The sequence below is a fragment of the Tachypleus tridentatus genome, chromosome 13, assembly GCF_004210375.1.
Source record: "Tachypleus tridentatus isolate NWPU-2018 chromosome 13, ASM421037v1, whole genome shotgun sequence".
NCBI lineage: Eukaryota > Metazoa > Arthropoda > Merostomata > Xiphosura > Limulidae > Tachypleus > Tachypleus tridentatus.
Genome location: NC_134837.1, coordinates 158,496,383 through 158,511,341, shown reverse-complemented (window position 1 = coordinate 158,511,341; position 14,959 = coordinate 158,496,383). Strand labels below are relative to the sequence as shown.

General features: G+C 32.5%; 1 protein-coding gene across 1 annotated transcript in view; it reads left to right on the top strand.

The window, feature by feature from the left end:
- LOC143238657 (cholecystokinin receptor-like) overlaps window positions 1-14,959 on the top strand; it is a 57,221-nt gene that overhangs the window by 39,675 nt on the left and 2,587 nt on the right. Inside the window, exon 3 of the mRNA XM_076479072.1 lies at window positions 2,247-2,447. Within this exon, the coding sequence (XP_076335187.1) occupies window positions 2,247-2,447 (201 nt within the window). The remainder of the gene's footprint in view (window positions 1-2,246; window positions 2,448-14,959) is intronic.

The window sequence follows — 14,959 nt, the reverse complement described above, 5'->3', positions numbered from 1 at the left end:
TACACGTTAACTAAAGTTTTGCTTTGGTTTCATGTCTTATGTAAATTGGCACTAGTTCAGCTTGCATTCATGAAACTGAAAGATAGTCAGTGTTTATTGTAAGTTTTGGAACTGTTTGGCTATCATAACTGATGAAATTATTATATGTAAAACGTGTCTTATCTTTAGTCTCATAGTCTCATTGCGTATCTCCATTGTCTTCGTTTCACCCTTAAAAAGAAAGAGAGAGAGGTTAATTAATACAAAGGTGGCAATGTATACACACATACACAGATTTATACATGTATGTAAACATAAATGAAACACGTACGCATAAAACGCATCATATATGTTTACTGAAAATAAGTATTTACTGCTTTATATGCAAATTAATTAATAATTCTATTTTAGGAAAAATAAACTTGATTGTGGTATTTTTAGACGACGATAGGACACAAAAGTAAGATAAGACTACTCAAGTGAAGAATAGAAGATGTAATTTAAGTTAAAAGTGGAGAATTAAATTATCATGTTTTTGAAATTGTGGAAATTTAATAGTTTGGTCATTACGCAAACGTGAGAAAGGCTAACCATTCATAATTCAAAACTGATAGACTAAAATCAAAACAGCGTGTCAACAGCCCCTCATTAGTAACACTTGTGCTACAGTATTCTGACTGAATGTATAAATTTTACCGGATATATATAACGCACGTAATACCTCAAAGAACGGAGAGAAATTGTTTTGCTACTTAATGGCTCAGCAGAAAGTATGAAAGCTTATACCGCTTAAAATAGAATTTCAAAGCGCGTGATTGCCACAATACAATTAACTGATTGTGTAGCTTTGTGTTAAAAAAAAAAGAGACAAACGAACATTGTTCTTTTTTTCCTTTTGCAGATAGCAGAACGCGGACGTTGGGTCCGTAGATCCGTAGTTCAGCTGCCTTCGGCCAGTTTTGTTTGTACTAGTATTTTCTACTCTAAACCCTTATCATTACGAATAATTTCGGTTGTTACTTGAATAGCTAACACGTCAACCAAGATTAAGATAAGCAAGGGTACAATGTCAAACGAAGTCATGTTGTCATCAGGATTTTATTATTTGTTTGTTTAGAATTAAATACAAAGCTTCACAATGGGCTAACCGTGTTATGCCTATCACGGTTATCGAAACCCGAATGTTGCAAAATGGACGTCTGTGAGTTTTGAAAATAAATTAAGTTTCTTTTACTAACTGGGAAATTTCATAAGCTAATAAACTAGTAGAGTTACATGCATGAGAGACATGCTAGGACTAAACGGAATTTTAGGATTGTGTATCTATAATTTGGTGTGCTGGTTTAGTATGTTCCGAAACACAGTAAAATTACCTTATTTTTTAATTATCCATGGGTGGTTTTACATTTATAAAATACTTATAACATTATGTTTAATAGCACTTAGTTATTATTAGATAACAAATATTCAAACGTCTATTTTCTTCGTAGTATGCTTAACACCAAGCTATACAATGGGCTATCTGAGCTGTGTACACCCAATAAATCGAACCCTGAATCTAGTGATAAACGCCTTTAACCTTACTGCTGAGAGAGTGAGTTCTGTAATGCGTGTAATAGAATTAAAAGCTATTTTATCTTGTTATTTCGTATAAAAATGTTATCATTGCAAAACATAACATTTCTAACTTATGCTTTTTATATAAGTTTCCATGTTTCAATATTTAATTGGTAATTTATATTATCATTTATTTTATGCAAATTTTACAATCAGACATCAAACGTTTTTGCGTGTGAATTATGTGATAGTTTAAAATAAATAGTGTGCTATATATATTTATCTATCTTTGTTAAGAAAATGAACTTTTGTGTTGACTAAAAGTTTCGCATAAAGGAAAGTAATCCAAAATTGATTTTGATAACCATGAGATAATTTAGTTTCAATTTGTTTGTTTCAGAACACATCACATTCAGCTGTGTACACCACGGGAAATTGAACATCAGATTTGAGCATTGTAATTCCTGGAAACGTTTAGTTTTATGAAAAAATATCCTCCATTTCAATGTATATAGTTTTTCTTCACTAAATGGCATTAGGGCACGGAATTGTGGATTATTTCATGATTTAAAAAATAAACTAGAAGAAATTAAACTGTAATAAAGCATAAGGAATCTGTACGTTACGTAAAATTCTACACAGAACTCTTAAACATGTCTAACAACTATTCATTTTAACTTTATCTAATTAACCTTTTTATTGCTATCTAGCTGTTTCTGTTTCTGTCAGCGTGTGGACATTAGTGTCAATTTCCTTTGAAAGATACTTCGCCATCTGCCAGCCGTTTCGATCCCGCCAATGGCAAACTATTTCTCATTCTTATAAGGTGATAATCTGTATATGGGTGGGATCCTTGTTGACTATGCTACCCATCGCTGTATTAAGCCGTTTGCTTCCTACCAATGCGTCAAGTAAGTATATACTTATTTCGTTGTATTTTAGCCTTAAAATAATCGACACAGTAATATCCTTTCTTTTTGTTTTTGAAATTTTTCCGTTGAAAAGTTGGTTTGTATACTTGAAGAATTCGTTATGAGGAAGCAAAGTACAAATACTTTGAAAAAGAAACAATTTCTTGTTGTTGTTTTTGAATTAAACACAAAGCCACACAATGTGCCATCTGTGCTCTGCCCACCACGGATGTTGAAAAAAGTTTGTTACATAGTGTTATCTTCTGATTTAAGAATCTGCGAATTCATGGAATGCGTCCCATTCCAGAACAATTGCGTTCTGCATTTTAGGACTGTGGGTTCATTATCAGACTGACGGTTAAATCACAGTATTTGATTAGGTAGCTTAAAAAAGTTAGTGATAGATGACGCTAAATATTTAACTTCCCTTTAAAAAGATGGAATCAGTAGATAATCTGACGTGGCTTTGCTATAAGAAAAAACACACACACCCTTTAAAAATGGATTTAAAACATTGTTTATCACACACTTTGGAAAAGAAGAAGAAAGTCCATCTTTCGAAAATGTTCGGATTATTTATTTTTATCAAGACTTCTTGAAACTGCATGATTTTCTAACAACATAACTTCCCTCTAGGTTATCAATTTGCGATTGGGATAGTCAGTACAAGTATCTCTTTTCTTGGTTTTTATAAATATCCGAATAAAAATAAAAATTTCTTTAGGCATTTTACTGCCCATGCATTGCCCGGCATGGCCAGGTGGTTAAGGCACTCGATTCGTAATCCGCGGGTTCGAATCCCCGTTACACCCAATATATATATATATATATTTACGTATCTATAAATATATGGAAGGTGGACAAAATAAGTCTCTCCCTTTGCAAATGTTGTTAATTCGTAATATATTTTATTAGAAAACAGAAACATGTGTTAAACTATGTGTTTTTAGAACTAACTCGACAAAATCTGTTCAGATATTATCACAAATCCTAACTTTAACACAAACTTTCGTAAATACCTGAACTCAGCTCATAAAGTTTCAATCAGATTGATATCGGGTGATTGACCTGGCCTTTCTATAACATCAATTCTGATATTTCTAAGATATCTTTAACGACTCCATAATTGTAGAAACACTTGTTTGATCGTTTTGTAGGCTTAACTGTAAAAAGAAGATCTAAAAAGCTACAGCACGTTCACAACACTGATTATGAGAAAATGTAACTGAAATCATGAACATTTCAGGTAGTTACGAAAGCTGGTATTAAAATTAGGATTTGACATATTTAAACAGATCTCGTCGAATCTGTTTGAAAAACATGTAGTCTTTTACATATAATTCTGTTATATAATAAAATATATAACAAATTAATAACATTTTAAAGGGGGCTGCTTTTTTTATTGTGTCTACCCTCACATATACAAAAACGAGTTAAAATCTTTATCTGGTGTTTAATCAGTTTCTCAACTAGTGTTTTTTAGAATACAGTGACTTTGGTGATATGGGTCTATTAAAAACAAACGCTAAAATAAGATTTTAAAGTGTTTTAATTAATAACTTAAAAGCTGGGTAAACGTAACCATTGAACTAAATCTAGACAACTTCTTTTCAGTACCAGGTGATCCTCAAGCAGGTTCTCCACTGGTAGAGCGGTAAGTCTTCGGAGTTACAACGCTAAAATCAGGGGTTCATTTCCCCTCGATGGACTCCGCAGATATCTTGAGGTGGCTTTGCTATAAGTTTGTTTGTTTGTTTGTTTTGGAATTTCGCACATAGCTACTCGAGGGCTATCTGTGCTAGCCGTCCCTAATTTAGCAGTGTAAGACTAGAGGGAAGGCAGCTGGTCATCACCACCCACCACCAACTCTTGGGCTACTCTTTTACCAACGAATAGTGGGATTGACCGTCACATTATAACGCCCCCACGGCTGAAAGGGCGAGCATGTTTTGTGCGACCGGGATGCGAACCCGCGACCCTCAGATTACGAGTCGCACGCCTTAACACGCTTGGCCATGCCGGGCCTTTGCCATAAGAAAACACGCACACTTCTCAAATGACATTTATTTATTTGTCACCAATTCCAAGCAACTTAATAAACTAAAGACAAAATATTACCAGCCTGTCTTACCTCGTCCATGTTATTCTATTCATAGCTCAGTTCGTAATAAACCACTTAATATACTTTATTTTATTTAGCTAGTGATAAATCAGTTAAGTCAGTTAGTAATAAATGAATTACGTCAATTAGTAATAAATTAATTAGCATACTTTATTTTATTTATTTAGTTTTTTCAATAGCTTATATTTTTATTTTAATATAAGGTAAAAGTAAATGAGAGTTCTTTTTCTTAAAGCTAAGGCTGAAAAAAAAAAGATTTTCGTGTACCATAAGGTGGCACGTTTGTCTAAATATACTTATTTTAATAAATATATATTTAAACATGACGTTCTGGTTCTGAAGCAATCTGACTGGATAAAGTGACTGAGGCAAAACCTCGTTACCATTCATATCAGGATATGTCTAATAATATCTGGCATACGTCTGAATCAAATACTAACGGATTTCGAACGGATAACTTTTCTACTTCTAGTTAAAGTCGATAAAAGATTTTTGGAACAGAAGAAATTTTAAAGTGTTTTTAAACCACATATTCAATACGTCTATAAGGATTTTCCCGAAATTTCCCTAAAGTTTACATTGTTTATATGAGAGCAATATCACTTCAGTAAAGTGTTCATGACATCAGCTATACAATTCTTAAAACATTTTGAAGTTTGCAAAATTCTTACCTGATTTGCTACCCAAGATATCCACATCAAATGCTTTGTTAGAATACCTGCTGAACTAAACTTTCAAATTAACATTTTATACGTTTCTTAAAGTGAAACAGCCAGTATAGCAATATCCACATATTCTCTTCGGCACAACTCTGTATACACGTACAAACTTATGAACCATTCCTGGCATCCTCTGATTGCTACCCATCTTTGTGCGAAGCTGTATAAGTTTGGTTTGAATTTCGCGCAAAGCTACAAGAGAGCTATCTGCGCTAGCTGTCCCTAATTTTGCAGTGTAAGACTAGGGAAAGGCAGCTAGTCATCACCACCCACCGCCAACCTTCTAGGCTACTCTTTTACCAACGAATAGAAGGATTGACTGCATATTATAACGTCCCCATGGCTGGAAAGGCGAGCATGTTTGGTGTGACGGGGATTAAAACCCGCGATCCTCGGATTACGAGTCGAGTGCCTTAGCCACCTGGCCATGCCGGACAGCTGGAGAATTTAGTCAAGCAAGGATTAACATCACACGCTACATTAACTAAATTTTTAAAAATTATTTCGTATTTCAAAATTTTCAATTTCTCTTTTAGGACAATGGATAAGAAGCTGTAAAAGTACTATCGTTTCCTAATCTATATATTTCATCAACATCTAATAGTTCTCATTACACTGCTTAAAAAGTTTACAATTGTTCTGCAAAAGTGTAATCGGTCTCAAATAAAATTATATCGACAGAGAAGTTCACTATTTTGGTTCTTTTTGGCCCCATCCTATTTTAAAACAAACTGCTGTTATTAATATTAGAATGAATTACTTAGCAGCTGACTTGTACACATTTTGTATCAGTGGTTTAAAATTTTCCTATCGGAAAAACACAACAGCTTTTAAACGAAAAAAATAATATGTTCTAAAGACTCGAAAGGTAGTATTTGAGATAATTGTTCTAGTCTTATAAAAAATGCGAAACAAAAGTTACGATTTTCATGTCTGGAAGACTTAAAACAGTGCCATTTCGTTAATATATGAAGTCTGTTTGTTACAAAACTTATGTTGTTTGCTAACGCAAGTGGTATATAGGTATTGCCATCTATAACTCTTCGCAGCGACATTATTCACACTGGAGGCTGCTGTAGGTGATTTACATAGATGTGACTTATTTACTACTGAGCTGGTCTACTGATTTAGTAGTTGTGAAAAAGAAATGAATAGTAAATTTCGTACAGTAATGTCTTATTTATTTACTAAATTTCAAACAACCTATTTAAATAAATTATACGTCTTTCTTAAGTCCTTAAAACATAAATTTTAGACAAATTCTTAATATTATTCAAAACTCCTGTTCGTAAGGGAATTGTCTAGGTACAGATTTGCAACAGCGATATCTATAACATGGCATTTAAGGTTTCAACTTGCTTGTTTTTCTTTGTTTGTTTTTACTTCTTTAATTTTCAGTTAACTTCAACATCGAATTTGATATATTAACATGCTTATTATGTTGAAACATCAACCATGTAATCCTGGTCTTCAGGTTCTTTTCTTGTTCAGAAAATTGTACAAAAGATTGTGTTAAATGTATTTTTTCTTTTGTTTTTCGAAATTGCCTAAATCAAATAAATGCTTTGAACGTTATTAGGTTTAATGGATAGAATTCCACATGGAACTTATAATTATACTTGTATACCACATTTTAATTTGTTATAAATTAAAAGATGATACTCTTCCCAGTATTTATATGAAACCAATAGCACATGAATTATTAACACAACAAAGTAATTTGTAAGATGAACAATACATCCATACTTATGAATTTATATAAATACAAACTAGGTAACTGCAGATTACATACTGTCTGATAGTCATCATTGCCATATTATGTCAGTTACTAAACTAACACGAACTAAACACTTTGAAGCCGTGGGTGAGTTATAAAAGCGATAGTCAAATCTCTCGGTTTGGTCTGACAAGAGTTGCCCAAGAACTGGAAATGAGTGATAGTAACTAGCTACTTTTTCTTTTCCACTTCAAATATATGGACAGCTAGAGTAGGCAGTCCTTGTGTAGCTTTACTTAAAATTCCACAAATCAGAGAAACAAATAAAGCAGCAACAATAACTGAAACTTTAATTATCAATATTAGTTTGATAAATACAAAACATTTTTTTATTTCATTACGTGCTTAAGTTGGTTATTTGAGAATGCACATAAAAGTAATCGTAACATAGGTGACGTCATTATGTGCACAATTACATTACACTTCTGATCTTGAAGTAAACTTCACTACTCTGAGTGCAATCAACGGTGTCTTTGATGTCGGTAATCTTTTAACTTGGGAACTGAAAATGTTAAATGTTTAGCATTGTACTATATAACCAGTCTCACTACTATTAATCAATGCACTGAATATAATTAATACTAACAGTTTGGCAAAATGTCAAATGTTTGTTTTATTGCGTATGTTGAAACTTGTTTCTAAAGCAACGAAAGTTTTCGTAATTATTCTATGAATTCATCATTGTATTTATACGTATTATTAAATTTGTATATATATACTTCGTGTTTGTGGTTATGAGTCTAATTCTACATGAATATTAACAAGAAAGGAAACAACTTGCGAAAACTGTTGGGTTCAACTTCAATAACTGTAGCTTGATGTCAGTTGGTTATTGTAATGACAATGGTGGCTAGCTTAACGACGAAGCATATTACTATATTATTACTAACACTTTAAGAATTTTTCTTTCAGAATATTTTACAGAAAATGATAATAAATATATTACACTATTATTGTTAAAACTTTAATAATTTTTTTCAGAACTTTTTACAGAAAATGATAATGAATATCGCTGTAATTTTGAAGTGATAGACAATGGAGATTAAGTAGATTATATTGAAACGAGTTTTGGAACCTCATCATGCTGTAATGGTTGATACTGTCCGGTCCAGTCATGTTCTGATTCGGGACCGTACATCTTGACAGTAACCATAGATTTCATTGGAAAACGTTCCATTGTAAGTCTTCTAGTTTAAAACATACCATTTTTTCATGTATGGTCTTACACAATCCATCTATAGTTCAAAGGTGTTAGTTTTCCAACGCTCATTTCAAGAGTGCGATCGTACAAAAATTTTACGCATTTAGGCATACATCGAATTGACAAGCATGTCTTCATACGGAAAAGCATGAATACTGTTTTCGTTTTCCATTTCCTTGTCAACGCGTGACTTCTGTCGCTTTTCCAGACGATCTTTTATAAGAATGTTCCGCGCTGTTGTTCGGGCATGTGTACAGTTTTTCTTGTCACTTACTTTTGTGATCATTCACAGCGGAGGTACGACGTTTTACAGGTCTCGTTCTGGATGGTCCTGGTTTCTCAAGTTTATTCATATTCAAATATTTTTCCAATGCCATTAAGTGTAAGAGATATCTTCGTCTTTTAAAAATCTGAATCCTCAATCACATCTTTATAATCTGAGAATATAAATGTTTTACATCGACAAAACTGTTACATAATCTTCTCAAAACCGACAAAAATTCGGTGGCATCACAATACGTAAGAAAATTTAAACAATGTGAAAATGTAGTTATGATACAATCTCTTCCACTTTGTATTGCCTGTAATTTTTACGTGTATTGCAAATTTACATATTAAAGATTGTTTTAATATAAGGTAACCAAACATTTTTAGAAGACAAGCAGCAAGACAACAGTCTTTATCATCAAGTCTAAGGATACTTCTCTCTGACAATATAGTAGATTTTGACCAATAATTGTATAGTAATGTCACAGTTCCAAGATGAAGAGTGCGTTTAGGTGGTAAACAGATACAAATCATGAATCCTTATTTTCACATTTCAAGCATGATAAACACTGATCCACGCCCGACAATATCGGTGAAAGACCTCTGTTTGAACAGAAGGAAGCTCGTACAGATACGATTCTCGAAACAGAATATTTGGTGTTTTCTAAATGTCTAATTTTAGTAAAACATTGTATATAGTCTTGAATTGCAAATTAACTAATATAGTTGTAAAATACTTTGTTATTTATATTACTATATGCACTTATTTGTTTATACATTAAGAAAAATTAAATTTGCTTAGTGAAACATTGAAGAATACAACTACGTAATTTAATATGTGGTTTAGAAATATTGGACAAAATACTGTAATTTAACTCTTATTATTCATAATACAAAAGAAACCGTGAAACCTTTAAGTACTGATAATTCTCTTCTAACTATAAAAAAATTAAAAAGACACCTATTTAAGCTATTTAAGTAAAGTTTAAATTCAAAACTAACTATTAAAATACTAATGAAAATCAACATATTATATACCTTTAGTTGTAAAATCAGACTAAAGTGTTCTTAGAAACAAACTGACAATATGTTGAAGGGTTCTCGGATCGTTAATTCTCCTATATAAAAACATTTGACCAGGACATTTTAAAGTTCTAATGCTTTGCATTGACATCGAAATCTAAAACAACACATTTTGTGAGGTGACGAACTGAAAAGAATGTACTACACATTTACCATATTTTTTCTTACACATGTAAGCTGTTAAGTGCCCAACTAGCCTGCTCAAGTTTGGTTATGGATTGGTTAGGATGCTGATGCATATTTTGGTTTTAGCTTAAAAGTATTACAGACACAGTGTCTTCTACACACATCTGTGGACAAAGGCCTCTCGGAAACTTGCTGCATAAAGCCAGTAATTACATAACGGAATAGCTCTCGCCTTTTCTGATTTCACACATTTTTTTGTTAAATGATTACTCAAAAATATATTATCTTCCTTACAGTAGTAACATGTTTTTAAATAACATATTTATAGAAGGAGTTTAATGCATATAAAATGACAACAGAGCTATAATTCGGAAATAGTTTGAATATTCCGTACTAAGTGTTTCCTTCAATGAATCAAACGGCCCGGCACGGCCAAGTGGTTAAGGAGTTCGGCTCGTAACCTGAGGGTCGTGGATTCGAATCCCCCATGGCACCAAACATGCTCGCCATTTCGGCCGTGGTGGCATTATAATGTGACGATCAATTCTACTATTTGTTGATAAAAGAGTAGCACTAGAATTAGCGGTGGGTGGTGATGACTAGCTGCCTTCCCTCTAGTCTTACACTACTAAATTAGAGACGGCTAGCGCAGATAGTCTTGGAGTAGCTTTGCGCGAAATTCAAAACAAATAAACAATCAATGAATCAAATATTTTGAATCAAGTGGTAGGCAGAACATTTTGAGGGCTACGAGTAATACCAGTCTTTTTTTTTCTACTCATTTGTCAATTTTTAAAAATCCACACATTTAGGTGAACAATGTACTTAAAACATCGAATGGAAATATATAAGGCCATCTAACGGTAGAAATATAGTTTAATACTTCATTTGCTATCGCAATCAGATAGTTGTCTAAACGTAACTAAACCGGTTCTTACTGCTTTCTTAATTTATTTTCCTATAACATGTTTGAAAGTGCCTTGAACAACTCAATAATAACAGTAAGTTTGATAATTCTGTGTTTTCATAATAGTATTCGTGTGCTATCCATGCTGTACAGTAAACTATTTTGAAGTTTCCTACAACTATAAACTTACGAGCAATTGAGAATTCGCAAATTACTGCTAAACTGGTTGTCAAAAGTAAAGTACAAAAACGTCTGCAGGTTAAATAATGTAGAATTCTTATATAAGTACACGCTTTTTTATGTTTCCGAAATTCGTACAAAGCTCGACAACAGTTAACTTTGTTAACCGTCTTTAACTTAGTACTGATACCGAGAGACTAACGTGTAGATAACTTGTAAACAACACCAGCTGTCAACTCTTCCATGTGCGCATTATGGAGTAATACCATTCCTGACTAAAAATGCAAAAAGTAATTTGGCGGGAATGGGACTCGCGAACCGTAAACCCTCGGAATTACAGTTCGCAGTTAATAATTTACAAGCTTCTCTAACCCATTCAAATGTCTTCAGTGATATAAGGTTTAATACATGTACCCTGACAATCTGATCAAAAGAAAGATGCGTTACGTATTTACTGATCGGTGAGAAAGTAGTAAGATAACCGATACACGTATCCAAACGTATAAAGAAATATTCATAACAATAGCTTATCCGATAGCGTTCTAATAGTCATGTAATAAATACATATGTTCAAAGGGCTAAGAGAAAAATTCTAGTGATATTTTACTTGATCCACGTGTATAATGGGCGAATGTAATATCATTCGAATTGATTTATCTAATCCGTGTTATTGATGGATAGAGAAAATATTTATAGAAATAATTTATCAAGATCTATGCAACCACGAGTCTAAGGAAATATTTCCAGCAATAGGTTAATTTATTTATGAATACAGAAAAAGTAAGAAAATATTCCTAGCAATAATTCACCTGATTACTGAAGGTCGAACCTTTTTGACTGGTATGTTTCATAACGCTCAAAGTCTCATAAGCTATTGTAATTTAATCCTACCTAAAAGAACTTCAGTTTAAAGGTAGGCTAGTAAAGATCCTGAAGAGTTATAAATTCGGATCGGGTATACACGCGTCTTCCGCTTGGTGTTGTCGTTGCCGAAATATATAGCTAATAAAAAGGAAAACAAAGGTTTAATATATTAATTTAGTCTAATTCTGCCTCAAATAATTTCAATTTTCTTGGCTATGGAGGATTGCCTCTTGTTGTAACTCTATTTTTGTGATAAATATAACAATACTAAATGTTTCCTGTTAAGTAATAGGTACATTAACCCAAACATTTTGAAAAGACAAAATGTAACACCAATAAATTTAATCAGGCTAAAACATGAAACAAATTATAAGGAATTATAGGATCTGGGCTAAAAAAGTGTCCACATGAAAACACTGATAAACCAAACCGAGAAATGTATTTTATTATAATGCTATTACAAGATAACCTTAATTTGACATAAAGATTTTATGTAATTCATATCACCAGTAATTCACTCCTCTACTCAGACTCACTTTCGAAATGTCAGGATATTGTTCGATCAATACCACAAGGTTCTCTTTATTCCAGGCATCTTAAACCAGAATATGTTCCCCGGTATGCCGGAGGTATATTTCGAGATTTAGAATACTATAATTGAGGATTTGAATTTCCTGCGGTGGCATACAGTCCAAAGTATCCCTGCGATAAAGCAACAGAAAACCTGAATATGATAGCATTCCCCTAATACATCTTTAATGCAACAGCTACAATAAGCTGATCTCTCTTTCACAAGATGAGCTGTTAGAGTTTGAAATAAGACAAGCTTCTCCTATTAATTAATGAAAATGCATCTATGCAACGGCTGCATTTAGTCGTATACAAAAGTTAATGACAGTTTATCTACTGTTGCATCTGCAAATGCTAACTTCCTACTTAATAATTCCGGACCCCCTAGTGACACAGCGGCATGTCTGCGGACTTGAGCTGCTAGAAAATCGGCTTCCATATCCGTGGTTGGCAGAGCCCAGATAGCTCTTGCTGTATTTATTAACAAACAACAACAACCCTTTTGGAAATGGAAACTTGAAATCAATTCCAATACGTCGCTATACATTATATAATATACATAATTATATAACGCTTGTTAAAATATTTTCATTCGGTGTTTCTTAGTTTTATAATTGGTTATATAAAAATATATTTTATAATTAAAATCTGAGATCCTTGATGAACCACGGCCCCAAAATACTTGCCTTCTAAAGAATTAAAAAGTTAGCACTAAATCTACATAAACGAAAAAATCGAAACAAGTGGAACTACAGCTGAGGAGAAAAATTGGTGGAATTTATTGTTTAATAATTTGTTTATTTTTGGAATTAAACACAAAGCTGCACAATGAGCTATCTGTGCTCTGCTTACTACGGGTATCAAAACCCGGTTTTTAAAAGTGAATCCGCAGACATGTCGTTGTGCAAATGAGAGGCAAAGCCAGAAATACTCTAAAAAACATCTGAAATGATTTAAAATTTCAAAGGAAGATGAATTAATGTGTTTTGAAATACTTATATGTTGACTGTACTTTTTTTCTTGTCAGAAGAGTCATGCAATTTTCATGATGGTTTTGGACATGAATACATTAATCAAGATAATTTTGTTAAATGATACCCTGAAATGATTTAGAAAAATGATATTGTCTTTATGGTCCTTTTTCTGATAAATGTATCTTACATCTTGTTCTTTGATGACTCATGTTTCCAAAGCTGACGTAATCTCGAACTATACTGAACATATATTATTGTCTAATAGGCCTGGAAGAAGAGAAAACCCTTTTGTTTCTTTTTTTCTGGAACAAACGTAACGTATAATGTTCAATAAAAATCTCTTGTAACAGTAGCAGACTAATGAACAGATAAACAGATGACTTGATAAAACTTGTGCCAATCAAAAGTAAGTATTTATAGTAACACATACAGTAGTTTTATATTTGAAAAAACGAAGGGGTTTCGTCGTATAATTTAAAAATTACTGAATTCTGTAATGGTTAAATTTCACGAAGCTGATTGACATTTTAAAATTGTAAGAAACTATCTCTTTAAATATAATACGTACAAAAACTAATTTTACTTTTTTAATTTTAAATTAAAAGTCCCACACAAACCGAAACTCACGAGCCTGACTCCTAAACATTACGATCCAAGAACGAAACTATACCAACTAAAATAAAATATCTCATAATTTGGATGTTGTATATACATATCGACATTGAGTAGTAACTGGTGTAGATGTGGTAATTTTTAAATTGAAAAGAAAATTCACGTTTGTATTGTCCGCCGCTGGGACAGTGTTAAGTCTTCGGATTTACAACGCTAGAAACAGGAGTTCGATTTTCCTCGGTGGACACAGCAGATTGCTCGATGTGGTTTTGCTGTAAGGAAAAACGTACTCATTTTTATATTTCTTTCAAACTGATTCAATATAAATATCATTCTTTCTTGAAAATTATTCTTATCTAAATTGAATGAATCTTAAATGATGTTACGAGTTATTTTCTACTTTTCTTTGTACTGGCAGTACAGCAGAACAATGGACGAAACAATAAGACTTTCTTAAATCTACTTATTTTATTCTAATAACGCAAACTACTTGTTGTGGTGAATTGATGTAGAGAGCGTTGCAGTAGTTGGTTGCGTTGTTGATTATTTTATGAAGAATAATAGCATCCAGCGCATACTTTAACATGGATACTAATGATTTACACCTCTTTATGCTCGAATTTTCTATGAAGTAAAAATATTATTCCCAAGCTACACTGCAATAAACCATTGTGTTCTCCTTTGTTAATACTGATCCAAAGAGCGATTTCAGAAATTTTTCTTGTTCTTCTACATTATCAGATTTCAATCATATTGCTCATCTTTGGGATAATGTTAGCATCACATTTCACACAGTAATTTTTTGTCAACAAAATAAATCAATTAAAGACCGTTCATCTTGGCAAACGGACTACAGTAGAATAGAATAGGGCATCTTGCGAAGGCAATGTCACGGCAAGTCCAAGGTATTGTTAATGACAAAGAAAGTCTATCTATTACTATACAAAGATGTGTTAAATTAGCTATGCAATTTTAATAACAGAATACTTTCCACATTGTATATTTTCAGAAAAAAAACATTAATTGAAATTCAAGTTCCCTTTGTACTTGTATAAATTAGACCTATAATCATTAATTAATTAAATGTTAATCTTATATTTTGAATGTTAT